At 40.9% G+C, this 19330-nt stretch overlaps 1 protein-coding gene across 3 annotated transcripts; it reads left to right on the top strand.

Annotated features, from left to right (window-relative positions):
• Positions 1-627: 627 nt before the first annotated feature.
• On the top strand, positions 628-17723 carry ALG12 (ALG12 alpha-1,6-mannosyltransferase). Of its 3 annotated transcripts, XM_075599819.1 has the most exons (9): positions 645-934; positions 1010-1142; positions 5080-5253; positions 7317-7511; positions 11704-11807; positions 14507-14730; positions 16187-16356; positions 16511-16586; positions 17163-17723. In XM_075599819.1, exons 1-9 carry the CDS (start codon positions 773-775, stop codon positions 17401-17403), a joined length of 1479 nt encoding a protein of 492 aa, XP_075455934.1. In that variant the 5' UTR covers positions 645-772; the 3' UTR covers positions 17404-17723. The 3 variants fall into 3 exon arrangements, with proteins under 3 accessions (XP_075455936.1, XP_075455934.1, XP_075455935.1); XM_075599820.1 differs by lacking the exon at positions 645-934 and having other exon boundaries at positions 1062-1197; XM_075599821.1 differs by lacking the exons at positions 16187-16356; positions 16511-16586 and having other exon boundaries at positions 628-934.
• The last annotated feature ends 1607 nt before the right edge of the window (positions 17724-19330 follow it).

The following is a 19330-nucleotide window of genomic DNA, read 5'->3' as shown; positions in this document are numbered from 1 at the left end:
TCATTGCTCTCATACAGTATAAGTGCCATTCGTCTCATATATTATTGAAGTGGAGCCTCACTTCGTTTTTGACAGAAGATGCTGCTATGAAACCACATTGTATGCATTTGGACCCTTCAACTAAAAGTCCTAGCAATTGAGTTACATGAACCCCTTCATTGCCAGAGAGCGGCAGCAAAGTAAGACACACGTGGACGTGTCAATGTGGAGGACTAAGCGTTAGCGCTATGTACGTGTATGTAATAGATCAGAGGTTGGTGTAAATACTGTGCACTAATGACATCATCATGTCAACTAAACTTCAACATTTCAGCTAGTTGCCTTACAGATCTTTGCATCAGACTTATTTGCTCATTATTCCTTAAGCAATCGGTTTAATAACTTTCTTTTACGAGCCACCAGTGTTTGTGAACCATTGACTTTGTAGGAGCAGATCATGTCGGCTACATATCAAGGTGTCGCCGAAACATAGGCTGGTATTAACCAAGGCAAGAAACATGTTTAACAACCAGACACTTAACCCACCAGTACAGTGTATTTAAAAAAAAAATATATATATATATATATATATATATACATATACACTAAATTAAATTTGTCTCTTTTACAATATACAGACATATCTTTGGAAATCAAGGTTACAATAAAACATTGTATTAAAACTTGGGCATCTGGTTATTGTGTTCTATGTCAACCTGTAGCATTATTTTACTGACATGCTGGGTGTCTCCTCCCTGTGACCCTGTGCTGGGGGAGTGTCTCACCATCCAACATGGCTGAGAAACACAGCTCGGGGAGACACGCCTGGCTTCTGCTCCTAATTACTTGTGTTGCTTTTGTGCATTTAATTATCTGCCCGTTCACTAAGGTGGAGGAAAGCTTCAACCTGCAGGCAACCCACGATATCATCTACCACAGGCTCAACCTAGATAAGGTAAAGCCAGCAGGCTGCTGCTCCGCGTTGTGTCTCCTGCAGTGAGTGGATTTTCATGCGATTTTTTCTTGGCAGTATGATCACCATGAGTTCCCGGGGGTGGTGCCCAGGACATTCCTCGGACCGATGTTCATCGCCGCCCTGTCTGCTCCCGCGGTGTATCTTCTCTCCCTGCTGGAAGTGTCCAAGTTTTATTCCCAGCTGATAGGTATGAATGCAAAGCACAGCAATCAGACACCTCGGTGTTAGAGAAACTCGTGCAGGTAATCACAGGCTGTGTTCTAAATTACACTAAACAACTCATGGGTGAAGTTGTGGAGACTCTAGCACAGTGTTTTTCAACACTGGTTCCTAGGAACCCTTGGGTTCCCTGGGCTTAACTAAAGGATTCCCTACAATTTTCATGGTCATTTGAAAATGGTACCAAATACAGAAGAATTTACAATGCATCTGATCTCAGGCTCGCTATTAGGGAGTGTTGGGGGTTCCTTAAAATGCATTGGAACTCGAACTAAACTCATGCCTTTAATGTAAATTGGACCACATTTGGATTTGTCATTGTTGTCCTTTATATTGGGGTTTGTGAACATGGAAGTGGGTGATTGTTGTGGGTTTTTTTTGTTTTTTGTTTGCTGCACACCAGTGATTGGTTGTATTTGTGGCTCTGCATGTCAAATAACCAACTAGAAAGACAGGATGGGAAAAGGAAGAGACCAGGCTGGGATTGGGGAAGTAAAACGCACCCTAAAAACAGACTACAACGTTGATACACATTGACAGGAAAACTTTCAAAAGTTAAAATGCTTGGCCTTTTCGCTGCTGTGTTGCTGACCTCTCTGGCTTTGAATGGTTTAATATTCATAGTTCATTTATATATCTTGAATTCATTAAACCCTAGTTTAATTTGGTCCCAAGGCAAACTGCAACTTTAGAGAGAGAACAAGAGTTTGTAGGAGTGACTGGTAAGGGTCCTTTGCATGTCTTGTCATTTCCAATATGCCATGTTATTCATAATCAAATCTGAAACCACTCATTTAAAATAAGATCAAAGGTTGTGAACTATTGTGATATATCTATATATCTTAATCTTCATTGTTCTGATGCGGTCATTGACCATAGAACTGGGTATTGAGCGGGCTGGAATGGGGATTAATAAAGGTGGATGTTATGTTTAAATTTCCTGGAGATTATCAAATGTACATGAAGGGCTCAGTCGCTACTTTTAAATGACATTAAGCAAGAAAAAAGATAGATACCCCTCAGTTTATAATAGTTATTTTTTTTTACTGTAAATGCACACTAGGGAATACATTTTATATCTCTCACGGGGAGAAGAAATTAGTTTTCCCAAGAGCGCACACAAAATGTAAGTAATCTTGTTAAGAATTAATGTTTTTAAGACCAACATCACCACTATGCTACTCCAAGGTGATTTTCATTACAAAATCTTATTGTCATCTAAGGAAAAGTAGCGGCTCAGTGATTAAAGACAGACTGTAAAGTGTAAACAATGGCCCTGAGTTTGAAGCAGGGGAACCTAGTTCACTTCCCAGTGTCAGTCCTTGTTACCTTGGGCAGGTCACTTTCTCTCCCCCAGGCACTAAAATCATAGATTATAAACTCATTTTGGCAGGGACACTGTAAAATTCCTGTGCTGTGCATCGCGTGCTATACTGTAATTGTGAAGCGCTTTGTGTCCCATTGGGGGAAAATTGCTATATGAAATAAAGTTGTGTAGTATGGAAATAAATACAAGAGATGCAGACAATCCTTTTAACATCTGGAAAGCACCTCTGTATGTTAATAATTTATGTTGCTCTCAGTAGTACAATATAAAGGCAATCCCCGGGCGTACATGGTTTTTCATTTTGAAATCTCGCCAACTATTTCCATAATGGAGCAAAATAATTGTTGATCCCATCTGGAATGTTTGCATGAAAAAATTAGGTTTTCTTTTTATAGCAGCAATCGTCTCCTGTAGCGTATATGAGTAACTTCTATAATGTTTAAAAATCCTGATTTTGTTCATCTCTAGAGGTGGCCAACTCCAGTCCTCAAGGGCCACCAACAAGCCAGGTGTTAGGGATATCCCTGCTTCAGCACAGGTGGCTCAGTGCTGATGCAGGGATATCCATAATACCTGGCCTGTTGGTGGTCCTTGAGGACTGGAGTTTACCAATACTGCTGTAGCATCTGAGCTTACCTGGATACCTTTCCGACTGCTCTGGGGAGAGCTGTATTTTAACCTCCTGGACACCTAATTTTTCAAATGCTTCAATATCTCCTGAACAGAGCAGCGCATTTTAAAAATAAAATCTGCGTTGGAAAGGGCAAGACAAGATCTCTTCGACTAAAAAGGCAAAACAAATTGCTATTAGTACAAACTGTTGCTTTAAGGCGTATATTAGTGCCAAGCTTTAAAAAAAGCACTTTCGGTTGCAATTAATGCTGATGAACATCATAAAGCAGCTGTTCATGTTAATATGCTTACTCCTGGTGTTTATCAGAACTCTATTATCGTCTGGCTTTTATTTTGCCCCAAATCAGCATTTTATAGTAAGACAAACTATTTAAAAATAAGTGAACTGTAGAAAATTAGAATATCTTGTTGTATGTGGTAGTAATTAATTTGGTATACAGACGGGCCAATCCGGTGGTACCAAGAAGGGGGCCGCCATGTCTGCGCATGTGAAGAACGAGGGCTGCCGGGGGTCGCGCATGCGCAGAATGGGGGCTGCCAAGGTTGCGCATGCGCAGAACGGAGATCGCGCAAGCGCAGAAGGGGGATTGTGCAGGGGATGCCAAAAATCGCTGGTTCCGCTTTCCCGCGATTTGCGGCGGGGCCATAGAATGGAACCCGCCGTATTAACGGGGCCCGTCTGTACCACACCTCTTCTATGTATCTATGATATAGTAGTCGTATTTGTCCTGGTGACATTTAGACTAAAGGGGACAACATCAGAGCAATTCATAGATGCACTATATTGTACTGATCAAAGCCACAAAGTTGGAACTTGGAAGCAGCAGTCCGCGCTGCTCATTGGTGACCTGAAATGTGATCCCCTGACTTCCGGGAACCCCTCAGTGCCAGAGTTTGCTCGGTCGGCCAATAGAAAGGTGCAACATCGACAGCAGATGACATTGCAGGTTTCTATTTGTGACCCCACGGCTATATTTGTAGGGTTTTTTTTTTGTGTCAAAGCCGGCACGAAAATTCTACTGATGTCTAGTGAGGTTGGGCGATCATAGATAAGGTACAGGTAAGCGTAAAAATAAAAAATATTTTGAGGGGGGAGGTTTTGCTGCTTGAAGACACTAGTGAAGTGTACACTAAACTTTTGTCTAAAGAACTCTATCTTGGTCCACTAAAAAGTATTGCTGCCTACAACAAATCCATATCTATCCATGAAACATTACAAAAAAAATTGTGTGTGCCCCGAGCACGCGTATTTTAAGTGAAGCTTCTTCGTCTTTTGTCACTGTCTTGTCACAGAAATTGTATTTGTGATGGTAATTTTTTTAATTAAAAATCAAAACACAATTTCCGCCGGTGGTGAGTCTGCGAGCCCCGGGCCAGCCCCACCCTCTCCTCCCCCTGGCGGAGGTACAGGGTGGGGGTGTTCATCGTGTTTCTCCTCTACCCTCCACCCGCACGCTGACTTCCCTTCCTCCGCTCCGGTGACTGCTGGTGTTGGAAGCTGACGTCGCTGATGGCCTCTTCTGCCAGCAGTGACGTCACCAGTGACTTGCGTCTCCATCAACTCCATTCACTGCCGTGCAATTTTCCCTCATGTGGCAGGTGCTGCTAAACAAGTTTCACTTCAAAAACTCCCACTTGTCTGCTTCCAAACATAGTGAGCACCACATTGGACATTTCATTGGTCCTTTAATTACCAATTAAGTGGCAGCTTCAATATGGCCCATTGCAGGTTAATGCACCCGATACAGCATTAACTGCCATTCCATCAAAAGCCTTTAACGCTGGATCGGATGCGTTACCCTGCAATGGACTTCAGTGGAATGACCCTTAAGAGCTATGCACACCTGCATATTTAGAACCACAAAAAACTGTATATTTAGAATGTACTAATTTGATCTTAAATAATTCTGTATGAATGTTTGTTTCCCCCCCCCCTTACAAATAGTGCGAGGAGCCTTGGGGGTGACTGTGATTTTTGCATTATGGAAGTTACAAAAAGAAGTTCGGAAACAGTTTGGATCGACTGCATCTACCTTTTTCTGCTTGATGACAGCCACTCAATTTCATTTGATGTTTTATTGCACTCGGACGCTTCCAAATATGTTCGCCCTTCCTATAGGTAAGCATAGGTTTTATTATTGTGCAGGTGATACATGTTTTAATCAGTTGACTGTTTCTTGACTAAACAGTCCCTTTTGTCTGTTACCATGGTGACGCGTCCTGAAGCCGGCGGAATCTCTGTAAGTAGAGGTTGCAGAGGCCCTGTGCGGTCCCCTGGCATTTCATTTAAATCCCTTGGGGAAGAGTGCGGGACCTCTGAAACCCGCTCGTGCCCCCCAGTTTGCCCAGCCCTATTGTAAAGCATTCTTCCCAGCAGTTTGGAGAATCTCGGCTTCCTTCACAGTATATTGAACGGTGACATAAAAAGCAAAACTGTGAATGTGTGACATTGTTTTTGAATAATAAGCAAATCAACCCACACTTTCCCTTCCAAAATCATGCTTATAATAATAATCAAAACAGATACTGACAATGGCAATTGCTGTACTTCCAGAGGGAAAAAACTGCACATATTTAAAAAATCATTTTTTGCAATGAATATTTGTTACTCTGCAGTGTGACTAGCATGAATGATGAAGAGAATATTTGTGTGGAATTCCTTTAATCAGAGTAATTTATCCCCCTTTTCTAAACTGGCACCCACGCTTACAAATTATTCTCATGTCCACACCGGTAGATTTGGAAGATGGATTTTATAAGTTAGGGGAAAATATTAAGTAACAAACACAGCCCTAGTAAGCTCAGAACCCAAATCCACCACTTATTTATTTATACATACATACATACATACACTCCCACACACACCTTTTGTAAAGCACTGTGGGCGCTTTATAAATATTTACATACACATACACACACACACACACATTCTTACATCACTAACATTCAGGGACCATTTAACACCTTAAGTCATAAATCGCATACTGCACAGGGGGGAGGAATAGGCTTTAGTCACAGATACATTCCAGGACTCACTGTTTTTAATTAAAACCCTTTCTTGCTTTATCATTGTAACACCGCCGGAAGAAGAGATCAGCGTATCTCGAAAGCTCGCACAAATACAAGCATTTCATTAGCCACAGAACAATATTGTCTATTCGTTTTTGATTTATTAAGCTCAGCATACACGGTACAGATACGTGTGTGTATGTGTCGAGGAGGGCTACTAGGATTGTGACCTCCTGTTTAGAACAAAAGACAAAAAGGCCTAGTGCTACATCTAACCTGACATATATTATATAGTTAAATACTTATCTGTTTATCTTCTCATAAGCCAGGGTCATTTAGTTCAATTCTGTGGCCAAAGTTTTTAAGCCTACAACCATGTCACAGTGTGACCCATCTGTAGGTCCTAACACTGCTGTACCTGCAAAAAGCTCTCATAACCTCTGTAATGGAAGGAGAACTGTCTTTTATAGGCTGGTCATTCATAGTTGCTTAGCAAGAACTGCAATTAAAATGGTGGAAGGAGTGAGCATGAAAACAGGCAGGAGGGGGGCCACTTACATCGAAGTTCCTTTGCCAACTGAAATTAACAAACACAACACAACCCCTGTAAGCTAAGAACCCAAATCAAAGGACCTGCAGGTGGACCATACTGTGAAAGGGTGGTAGGCTTAACATAGTTTGACCAAAGAATTGAACTAAACAACCCTTGTTTATGAGAAGATAAACAGATAAGTATTTAACTATATAATTTGTCAAGTTGGATGTTGCACTAGGGCTTTTTGTCTTTTGTTCGAAACTATTAAGTAGCAGCTTTTTACTGCAATGCATCATTGATTTGCCCATCTATGCGTGTGACACAAGGCCTTTGTTGAAAACATACTATGTGGTGTTAAAACTCTCCTCCTATATATAATTACATTGTAAGACCATCTGGCCAGAGTTTACAAAAACAACTTTTATGGCTTTTTCTTTTGGGACCAAGCTTTAAAATTCCTCATAGATGTTGTTCATGGGCTTTTAAGTCTATAACTAGTGTGTTCTAAAATTTGTGTACAATATATATAAAGAACTTTCATGTTTAATCTGATAAAATATAGCGCAAACTGCATATATTTTCATGATTTTGTTTGCCAATACATTTGTTTGAGTTGGTGAAATCCTTTTTGATTTCAGTTTTGTTCGCTTTTACATCCTGGATACAGCAGAAACCTGGCCCATTTATTTGGCTCTCTGCATTGGCCATCGTTGTGTTCAGATCTGAGCTATGTATATTCCTGGGGCTCATGCTGTGTCTGACACTTACAAGGAAAAGGATTTCGGTCTTAAAGATCCTTTCTCATGCAATCCCAGCTGGATGTGTTTGGTTAGGTAAGTTTACTTGATTTATTACAATGTGTTTTCTTAAGTCTGGACATTGTGTATATCTCAGAAACATTGGACAATCTATTATCTTGAAATGCTGATTTGTAATAGTCACACTACTTTCACAGACTGCAGGGTATAATATTTAAAAATCGATCTATATGTATTGTGCATTATCCCATTACGTGTGAGAGCAAGCATATAAAAGTGATGTATTTGTGTCTATATATCTTTAGGCTAAGGACCCGCTGCGGTCGGCAGCGTGCACAGCCGCGGGTCACCAACTCCTTTCCTCCAGTCTGGAGGTCCCCGCTGGCTCCTTCCTACGTGGCTGACTGTGTGCTGTGACGCGTCAGCCGGCCGATGCAAGCTTCTGGTGATCAGAAGCGCTGACGCATCACGTGGTGGAGCAGTCAGCCAATGAAGAGGGGAGGCGGCTACGGGAGGCAGGTGGCTACCCTCTCCCCGTTTTTGCTGAGGGGGTGACAGGGCACAGATCCGCTCACTGTCTCTCCCCGAGACGGGGGGGGGGAGGGCTGTGACATCCGCGGGACCGCATAGCCTGGAGAGGGACATTACCCCCTCTCAAGGCCGTGCCCCCGACCCGACTTGGCCACGCCCCCCGCGCGGAAAAAAGTGGGCTGCAGATCGCGGTGCAGTGTCTTGCACGCGCTGCCGGGAAGCAGGGCGGCCGTGCGGGCGCGAGCAGCGGGGCCTCGGCCTTATACTTCTATGCCACATATATTGAATGCAGCGCTTTACTAAGCAGACATTTGAATACAGAGAAATATAATACAATAAGTGCAAGAAATATAAAAGCATATAAAGAAAAATAAATTCCTGTCACAGAGCTTACAATCTAAATGGTATGTTGGAAGACTCAGGGACATTAGGGGAAGGCGTAAGTCAAGTGGATGGCAATACCTTGCCAAGAGTACCATTGGGTACTTGTGGCTATGGTGAGTAGTAACCGCTAGTCCCGGCTGTTTTAAATGCTTCATTCAGAATGTTGTTTGGAAATCTACACTATTGGTATAGAGACCTGGAAATGGGAAATGGGTGGAAAGGAGATGGCTATGAGCAGAGTTCAGGAGTATAGAAAAAAAATCAAAGCTGGGATATAGGAACAAGAGTCCAAAGGATGAAAGCAGCACTCCTTGTAACACCTTTTATGTGTTTTTTTTTATTTTTTCGGATTGTGATTTTGGCTGCTACCAAATCACCGTCGGACAACTCCTCGCTGGTCATCTTGCCACCGGTCACTAGGCCACCATCTTGAAATGTCCTCCCCAGCCGCTGGGCACCTCGCTCGGCCGCCGCTTCTACAGCATTTGTGAGTGCGCCCATATGTGCGTCCAGCAGGATACTCAGGGCGGCAGCCAGGCATGCTGGCGGCCACCATGAGGGTCCTGCTGGGCGCACTCTCAACTGCTGTCGGAGCGTCCTCAGACGCAAAGCATGTTGAGCGGTCATTTAAAGATGGCAGCTGGGTGACCGGTGGCAAGATGACCTGAGGTGGAACGCCGGTGGCAATTTTGTCGCAGTCGCATTAATTTCAGCTCCGGGATTCCCTGCTTCCTGCGATACTTGCCTCCAGTTTAAAGCTCCCGTGCCGCGTGGACCAGTAGTAAATCACAAGGGACGACGTTACCTCCTTAAAGGGTACCGGTATCTATGCAGACAGGGAGCTTGTCGGGGTAACGAAATGGCTGCTTTAAATGTCTCGCAGGCCAATAGGAAGCCATGACGTCATCCCATGGCCCACGTGACCGAAAGCTTTAAACTGAAGACAGATACCGGCAGCCCTTATGGAGCCAAGATTCAGGGGTTCCCCGGAGTTGAAATTAACACCGTTCAGCTCCAGACACCCCCTGCTTGAATACTGTATTTTAAAAAAAAAATGTGTGTTTTGCTGCTTTAAAGGTGAGGAAGAAAACCTTTTGTAATTCGGAGTTTGGGAAGCCAGGATAGGAATTGAAGGAGTAAATGAGCAGACATTGTTCTGGGCAAATGATTGCGAGGGAAAATATTGATGCAGGAACAACATGCAGAGGGGGCGGCTCAGTGAGTAAAGGCACTTACTCTGAAACCTTGTGACAATGACTGATGTAGATTGCAACAGTCAAGATGTGCGATACATGGATTAGAGTTTGAGCAGTACGGGGGCGGAGGAAGAAACGATAACTTTTTAGGCAGAATGTGAATGGGGACGAGTGAGGGTGCAAATGTAACACCCAGCGAATGTGATTTGGTGAGTGGATAGATGGCGATGCTGTTTGCTGTGACCGAGAATGGGGATATTGTATGCATAGTGCCCGCAGTATACTCTGTGCTTTACAAAGAGACAATACAATACAGGGAATTATAATATAAATACAATAAGTCAGACAATAGGAAAGGAAAACCCTACCCTGGAGAGCTTACAATCTAAGTGATATGTTGGGAGACTTAGAGAAAGCAGGGGATGGAGTAAGTGCAGTAGATGGCAGTGCTTGGCCACAATGGTTGGTATGAGTGGGTGTGGGACAGTAATCATGAGTCCAGGCTATTGGAATGCTTCATTTAAGCGGTGGGGTTTGAGGTTTGACTTCAAGGTGGGGGAGAGAAGGTGCTTGGTCTATACCGTGTGTGAGGGAGTTCCACAGGTAAGGGGCAGCGAGGGAAACGGTTTATGGAGAGCGAGCGCATTAGAAGTGAAAGGGGTGGAGACGAGACCGTTATGGGTAAAGTAAAGGAAAAAAGCTGGGGCATAGCAAGAGATCAGATCAGATCTGATATGTAGGGAGGAGCAGATGAGTGGAGAGCCTTGAAGGTAAGGTGGAGAACTTTGTAGGTTATCTGAAATTTGATGGGGAGCTAGGAAAGGGATTTAAGGAGGAAATGAGTAGAGAGAGAGTGAAATTATTCTAGCAGCAGAATTTTGGATAGATTGTAAAGGAGGAAGTTGTGAGGCAGGGAGATCTGTTAGCAGTATATTAAAATAATCCAGACGGGGGAGGACATTTGAACAGGTTCAGGAAATATAAGGAAAAACTATTATTATTAGCATCTTTGGGGTTGGCATGTCAGTTGGCTACTAGGTAAGTTAACGTGAAACTGTAGCTCGCAAAAAGCACCTGGCAAGATTGTTTGAGGGCTTGGAAATGCTAATACTGTGTTAAGTACTGAAGCGGGTTTATTTTCTGTGGGGTGTATAGAATCTACTTCATCCCCAGCACAAGATCGTTAACTGATGCCTTAACCTTTTTTTAAGATGTTTAAAATGAACATTGATAACTAAAAAATATTTACAATGTTACTTGTTTTGAATGGTTGTATGAACGAAACGAACAATTTAAAAATATTTGACTGATTATATTTTCTGGGCCATATTGTGACTTATAATATTTATTTTGTATTTAGGTGTTAAAGATGCTAATATCGTATTTTGCTCACGTTTTTAAATTCAGATATAAGAATGTGTCTGGTGACCAAGATCGCTTCCGATTCTTGTAGGTGTATTTAAGAGCTGTACCTGTGGTCATCTGAGTAGTTTTGACTTTTTATACATGAGTTGCATCTATGAAGAGCACTCATGCTGGTCAATTTAAAAAAAGGATCAAAACAATTAGTGAGAGTATAAGCATGCCATTGTTTGAGTAATAGTTTGCTTTAAGGTGCAGTTCCACTTAACCCGAGAACATTTTTTTTTTTTCAGAATGCCTTCACATTTTCCCAATGATCAAATATTTATTTCCAGTAATTTTATGTTTTTGGAAAATTCGATGCAAAAATTTATCGTCTTGTGATTTTAGTCCTGTTCACTGCAATACTGCAACTTTTGATGCATTCTTTTCTCAGTATAAATTCCTCTTTTTTTCCCCCCTTTAATGTACTTTTTTTTGTAGCTATCTTTTTAGGCCTACAATATAACTACTGTTAAAAATAAATTAGGAAAAGGCCTATATTAAATATATTTTATTGTGAATCCAGGATATGTTGCAAACAAAATACAGCTGGTATGTGGAATGCCAGAAATAATCTTACAAGCATTACATTGTATTTAGCTCCTGTAATCTAGTACAGCAGCTACTCTGCTACAATGAGATTATTTTATAACAAATCTTGGCAATATAAATAAGAAAGGCTTCACTTTGTGTTTAGCGTGTAGTACTGTCAAATCTATGAACTCTTCTATGTTTTATCAAATGTATTTTAGGACTCTCTGTGGCAGTGGATTCACTTTTGTGGAAACGTGTGCTTTGGCCTGAGGGAGAGGTACTGTGGTACAACACGATTTTGAATAAAAGCTCGTATTGGGGAGTATCCTTTAAGCCGGTGTTACTTCAAGTACCTGAAGCAGCAATGTTCCACAGAAATGCTTTTTTTTTTTTTAAATATAATTTTGACTGAATCTGAACCAGAGGCAAAATTGTGCTCCATGCATCCTCCTAAGGCTGCGCTTATAGTGCCTGCGACGCGACGGTCGCTTGAAAATCAAATAGAGATGACTTCCAGCGATCGCGACCAATCCGTCGCTGCGTCACGCTTACTATAAGCGCACGCGACGGGTCAATGCATTTGTTTTGTCGCGTCGTCGGCACAAGCGCAGCCTAATTGTGAAATACCCTAACAGAGCGTTCTGATCATTATTAGAGTCTCTAAAGTACACATTATATTCGCAATTAGTTGTCCACTTGTACAATAGGGGTACAGAAGCTACTGCTACCACCATCAAGTTTATTGGATGACCAGAATATACTCACTTACTGATTGTGATCACATAGCTCTTTTTCTCTTTCAAGATTAATTGCATTGACTTTGTTTGGGTGCTGTGGTTTGTGCACTAGTGGAACTCAGTGGTCTCTTTCTCAATCTTATATTCGGATATGTCACATACTATTTGTGACATAATTGTAACATGAAATTCACAGCAGATAAGAATGTTACTATACTTGCTTCTGCCACCTATGTCTTTTCTGCTTGTTTCCTTCAGTGAAGAACAGTTGTCAGTGCAGTTTTAGAGCTGGCTGCAATATGTACTGTGACTTGTATCAAAGATTTGAGGGTATGAAGTCACGTTTACAATAAGACCTAAGATAGTCCACAAAATATTCTACAATATGCACTCGCTGTGGATATGCAATGATGACCATATAAGTCCTAAAGATATATTATCTAGGTATAGAATCAGGATATAGTAGGTGAATTAGCTAACTTGTACACAAACTCCTATATAGATCATGTAAGGATCATAAAAATAATATAATTTTATCTAAACCTTAATAATAAAAATGCATGTGAATATATAGTGACCAGAGCTCAATATAGATAGGTATTTTGGACCACTGTAGGACTGGTAGTCAAAGTTGGGTGTATAGAGCTGTCAGTGCAGCTATAGAGAGAACATTGGGTACAGATATCCCTTTAACGTTGGATACAGATATCCGCACTCCACTGGTATAATGTCTCACAAACCTATAGCATAGATGTAATCAAATAAGTATAATAGCTGACACAGCCCTATTAATGCTTGGGATAACACGTAGCCAGTATATGCTGATGGGTGTAATCTGTTTATATATCCATCATTGGAGTTGTCAGCAATTAGTGCAATATAGATGGGCCTATTTAACCATTATAGGACTAGTAGTCACAAAATGGGATATATAGAGTATATGCAGTTATAGAGGGAACATTGGATACAGATATCACTTCAATGTTCCCAGTACCACTGATACAGGGTCTCACACACCTATAGCATAGATATAATAGCCGACATAACACTATTAATATTTCGGATAACAAATGGCCAGTATATACTGATGGGTGTCACCCATTTATACATCCATGATTGGAGTTGCCAGCAATTAGTACAGAAAACTCAAAGTGAGAGCTGGTAGCAAAAAGTGTTAAACATAGTAACAACCCACTCATACCTTTCTGTGTAAGTAGGATACAACCTAGATGTCACAACAATATAGCCATTTGTAGGATAGTACCACGCTCCTAAATGCTACAAAGTACCCTTTGTTTTTTTGTTTTTCTACTTGCACCCTGAATTGAGTATCATGTGAAATATTTTCAACATTGTTAAAAGGTAGAGCAGCATTGGTAATTTTGTGTGTATATGATGTAAATAGAATAGTAAAATATTTATAGTATATTTATGCTGAAAGAAGATATTATTTATTTATAACACGCCAACATATTCCGTAGCGCAGTACAATAGGGTTGGAGGACGAAAACAATAAAATTACACATTAACAGATATAATTTCAGTAGGTAAATGAGGGCTCTACCTCAAGGAGCTTACAATCTATAAGGAAGGGTAAGTGGAAACATACGGTACCGGGTGTGAGAAGGTGGGGTGTTCCAGATAGCTGCTTGTTAACTGAAGGAGTTGGTGTTGGGAAGAGGTGGGATTATGCACAGGTAGAGCTGTGAGAGCAGGTAAAGTGTGAAGATGGAGATGCTTCAATATTGTATCCAATAATACCCTTTGGCTGCCGCCTTTGCTGCAGCTTGGGTGTTGTTTATAAGAGCGTCTGAGGTGAAGTGAACACAGCTGAGTAGCAAACAGACCCCAACAGCAGAGATGCAGGGGAGAGGTGCTGACGATATCCATGTCTCTGAAGCGGTCTGTCGTTTCCTCATGATGTTAGCCCTGTCCAAGCTGGCATAGGGGACAGGAGCAGGACAGGTACTTCTGAAGTACTTTCCAGTCTGCCCCCTACATTTAAAAAGCATAACTACTTGTTTTCTTTAGTTCAGAGATGCTCAACTCCAGTCCTCAAGACACTGCCAACAGGTCAGGTTTTAAGGATATCCCAGCACAGGTGGCTCAATCAGGGGCTCAGTAGAAGATTGAGCCATGCATGCTGAAGCTGGGACATCCTTAAAACCTGGCCTGTTAGGAGGTCTTGAGTACTGGAGTTGAGCCCCCCTGCGTTAGTTGCAGCTGCCATTGGTAGAAAGAATTTTCTTAATACTGTCAACATTCTCCTTAACCGCCGTGTAAGACTTCCCCGTTTTTGTGGTATTTTTATTCAGCAATACCTCGGGCTCTGGCATTTAGCATTTTCTTTTTGCCATTTGGCCTGGTTGACAGAAGGACCCATATACTGATCGCACCAACTGTAGGTTTTATATTCTTGTATTCTTTCCTTCCTCACAAAGAATTACGGTTTATCATTTACACATTTCCTGTGTTAAACATAGTGGCTTCTAAAGGATGCTCACACATGTAAGTACAAGGGACTTTCCTTTTTATTATTATTGTTTATTTATAAAATGGTTTACCAGGAAGTAATACATTGAGAGTGACCTCTCGTTTTCAAGTATGTCCTGGGCATAGCGTTAAGATGACATATGGTTACAAATACAGTCACATAAGTGAACAGGGTATACATTATATTCAAGACATTGCATGCACAGTTAGAGATAATATATATTACAGGCATATGTAACAGTTACAGGCCAGATTAAAATGTGCGACCGCTTTAGTTTTGAAAGAACTTAGACTGGCGGCTGTGAGAGTCTCCGGTAGATTGTTCCAGTTTTGGGGTGCACGGTATTGTTCCGCAGTACAAATAGGTTACAGAGATGTAAATTACATCGTTACATACCAAGTAAGAACAAACACGCGCAATCCTTTTGTATGAAAACATTTTACAATTCTGTATGAATACTTTTTAATCACATTTAGGAAGCATTACATATATCTTTATATTATTAGGACGCACATTCATAATCAGAATACAGTTCTTACTTAATAGGAAAAGCAGATTCAATTGCTTAAGTATTTTTATTTTCAGGTGGGGGTCCAGAATATAAAATGCTACTTTCAATGTACACACTCGCTAATCAAATATTATTGTTTCTTGGATTATTGGAGCCAGTTTCTGGAGATATTTAGCAAAATAAAAATTGTCAACACCATACATCTAATGTGGGATGGCAACATTTGAAAGCAGCTCTATAATACTATTTAACTATGTTTTAATAATTTAGGCTATGTTTGGAAATGTATTTTTAATTACCTAATCAACAGTGACAGATGTCACTGAATATGCAGCATGCATGACATTTTGGTTGGTCCTAGCAATTTTTGGGTAACCGTGCTGAGTTTTACAAATGACCCTTAAAAACTGTTGGTCATTTTTAAAAGTCCCTGCAAGAAAACATTCTTGCATTAATATTGTTTCAAAATACAAAACTCTTGGAAAACCACAAGAGAGCATGAAGATGAAAATGGCAGGGTACAGGCAACCTGTGATCTGAAAAGCAGTATACATATAAGTGTTGGATGCATATTTAAATGTAACATTTAAAACTGGTATTGACTCCTGGACTTAAGACTGCATATCTGCAAAAAAAAGTTTATAATGAAGAGTGATATAAATACAGTAATGCTAGTTTATATACAGTTTCATATAGTTTAGGTTACCGTTTTATCCATTGACTATTAACAAATACATGTCGTCATTTAAAAGTCTGAAAATAAAAATATTGAATGTTGAGTGCTAATTCTATTGCTGGCCGTTAAGTTACTTTGAAGTCGTTTTTTAACATTTATAGTGTGTATTGGAGGTAATTATGTATAACTTTAAAATCCCTCGGTATCAGGGTGCATATATTTAATATCCCATTACTCAAAAATGTACATCCTTTATAATACTGCTCTTTTACTACTTTGCCAGACTCAATAACTACCAGAAATCCTGGATGTATAAAATGGGGTCGTTCTGGATCATAGCACATCTGCTGGGAAATGCAGCTTACTCTGGAGTGTCGCTATACGTGTCCCACTTCAATTACCCTGGAGGTGTAGCAATGCAAACATTGCACAGACTGGTGCCCCCTTCAGCAGGTTTACATCATGTTCCCGCTTCCCTCACTTGAATTTGAAGGCTGATTTTTTTGCTAATTTGTATGTGTAGTTGGATGCATGTGCACTGCTAATGCAGTTCAGGATAGCCGCATGACGGGCTTACAAAACTTGCATTTGTTTTTCCAATGTGCAGATGTGTCTGTGCACATAGACGAGGCCGCAGCACAAACGGGCGTGTCAAGGTTTTTAGAAATTCACCCACATTGGAGGTATGTAATACTTTGTGTACATTAAACATGCCTACTTTAGTGTTGCTGAAGATAATATGCTCTAATGCAGGGGCGCTCATATCCAATCCTCAAGCTCCCCCGCCAGGTTTTCAGGATATCCCTGCTTCAGCACAGGTGGCTTAATCAGTCCCTGTTTCAGCACAGGTGGCTCAATCAGAGGCTCGTGATTGAGCCTCTTGTGCTGGAGCTGAGCTATCCTGAAAACCTGACCTGTTGGGCGAGCTTGAGGACTGAAGTTGAGCACCTCTGCCCATATCAGGATGTATGGATCAGGGTGTAATGTAACCATGTATTGTCATTGTAACTCTGTATCCAGGGCATACTTGAAAACGAGAGAACTCTCAATGCATTATTTTCCCTGTAAAACTTTTTATAAATAAAATATCAAGCAGTAATATATTTGCATGAAAAGTCCTATTATAATAATGGGAAAATAAATGAATGAGCCATGGTCTGCAATATATTGGTTGAACATGTTTTCTTCATAACGTTCTTTGCTAAAATGGCGGGATTTGTGAATTATCAGATTGAAGAGGTAATTTTATTCTTTTTAAGATACGACAAAAGCGAAGATGTCAAGTCAGAAGATGAAGCCATGTTATCCTATACACACCTCATCATGGAATTGAATACGTCTCAATTGTCACACTACAAGAATTCCCACAAGATATTAGTAAACATACCTGGTGTGAGCGGAATTGGATTTAATCTTACATCTCTACCTCCTGTGTACGTCAAGCTGCTGACAAAGTTAATCGTCTTGGAAAAGCTTCCTCACTCCACAACAATCTTCTAAAAGAAAACTCTGTAAATATACATGTGTGAAGTAAGAAAGAAATGAGAATTTTCTAAACATTCATGTTTTTATACAGTTTATACAACAAACTGATTTCAAATCTTCATAATCACTATTTGGGGGAATGTTCCTTTCTTTTGAATGACACCTGTATGGAGAACATCAACAGAAAACTGAGCTTTTCGTCAGGGAAAATGTATGCATCAGACATATCTGATTAAAGTTACAACTGATGACTTGTAGAAAACGATGTGGTGGATTGGGCCATCTACAGTGGGCCCACAAAGTATTTATTAATTAAATACAGCCTTTTGAGTTGATTTGTTTGTTTCTGTGCTACATTAATCATGGTGTGTGTGGTGACTAAATGGATTCCCGAGGTCCCCTCATCTTTTTGTGTGGGTGGGCGCAGGTGTAATAAGGACACAGGAATATCTCACTTGTGGTTTTATTAGCAGGCAACATCAATTGGTACCTTGCCTTTTAAGAGATAAGACACATCATAATATAACATCTTAATGCTGGTCTGCCTTACAAGCCTAGAACTAATTACCCAGCTTCTTGCCACACTATTCTAATTATTAGAATTGTGCGGCAAAAAGATATCCAGCTACAAGTTTAACTACGTGGTAGAAGTAGGATCCCAGCCACTCTTCAACTGCCTGTACCTTAAAAAGGACACCCACTATATATACGTACGTATGTGTCTGTCTGTCCCCCCTTTCCCCATGCCTAAGGCAACTACACGTGCTGCTATACCTGTTTGCTCACAGGAGGCCTCTGCCTCTGGGAGCCTGGGCTGAGCTTTCTCCTTGCAGTGCAGCGCCTCCACCTATGAGAGATCCCAGTGTGGGATGGATAACCCCTCACAGGAACCAATACACAGTAAAGAATAATACACCACACTATGTATATAAACTAAGATTTACTGCATACACATACAATAGTGGTAATAATGGACCCTCCGTGATATATATATATATATATATATATATATCTCACACACATGACAGTGGGGGTTGGAAAGCGTGGAAGCATGTATGGGGAGGGAGGTGTATGTAAGTGGGGAATTGTGTGTTTGTGGGGGGGGGGGGGGTGAGTGAAAGGCAGCTTAAGTGAGAGATTGGGGGGTATTGAGTGAGGAGGGGAAGTAAATACACAGGACCAAGCATATTTTGAAACATTTTGCATTTTTTACCCAAGGGTGGTGTGTGCAGTATATACTGTATGTATGATGTTTGTGGAGGTGTAATCCTATTCATGCATGTGTTTTGGCTCATGAAATAGTTGTCAATTTTTTTTCAAACTGCTCTTTTTCCTTAAGGTTGCAGACCCCTGCCTTAGGTCTATCCCAAACATGTTTTAATTCACTTACTGTATTAGCCCCCTATCACCGCTGCTGGGAGGCTACTCCATGAACTACCCTTTCCATGAAGTAGGAGTCCCTTGTTTCCCCATCGCCTGCTACCCTTCTGCTTCAGAGAATGAACATACCCAGTCATGCATCAGGATATCATCGTTTCAATGGTAATTTTGCAGCAGAATACTGCAGTATGCCTAGGCATACCTCAAAAAAAGGACAATGAAGCCTGTGAATGTGTTCATCATCTTAGATCTGAAACACTTGATGGAGACATGTAATTGTTTTGAGAGCAACAACAAGCTAAAGTTGCCACTACACATCCAGCTAATTTTCATGGCAGCATTTAAATTGTATTGCATTATTGTTTCCATCATGGACAGGTAACAGGATAGATACCGACACCTGGTTTTACCCCATACATGGAATGCATGAATGGGGCGTTTAAAACATCCACCACAAATTGTGGTGTGCAGAACTATGGGGAACATATAGACTGAATTGCAATAGTATTTTCTTAATTTGCCCCTACAAGTCAAAACCAAGTAAGTCTGGTCTTCTTTTAAG

Source organism: Ascaphus truei, chromosome 5 (genome assembly GCF_040206685.1).
Source record: "Ascaphus truei isolate aAscTru1 chromosome 5, aAscTru1.hap1, whole genome shotgun sequence".
Classification (NCBI taxonomy): domain Eukaryota; kingdom Metazoa; phylum Chordata; class Amphibia; order Anura; family Ascaphidae; genus Ascaphus; species Ascaphus truei.
The sequence above is the reverse complement of the archived record's forward strand: the minus strand, read 5'-3'. Positions and strand labels throughout refer to the sequence as shown.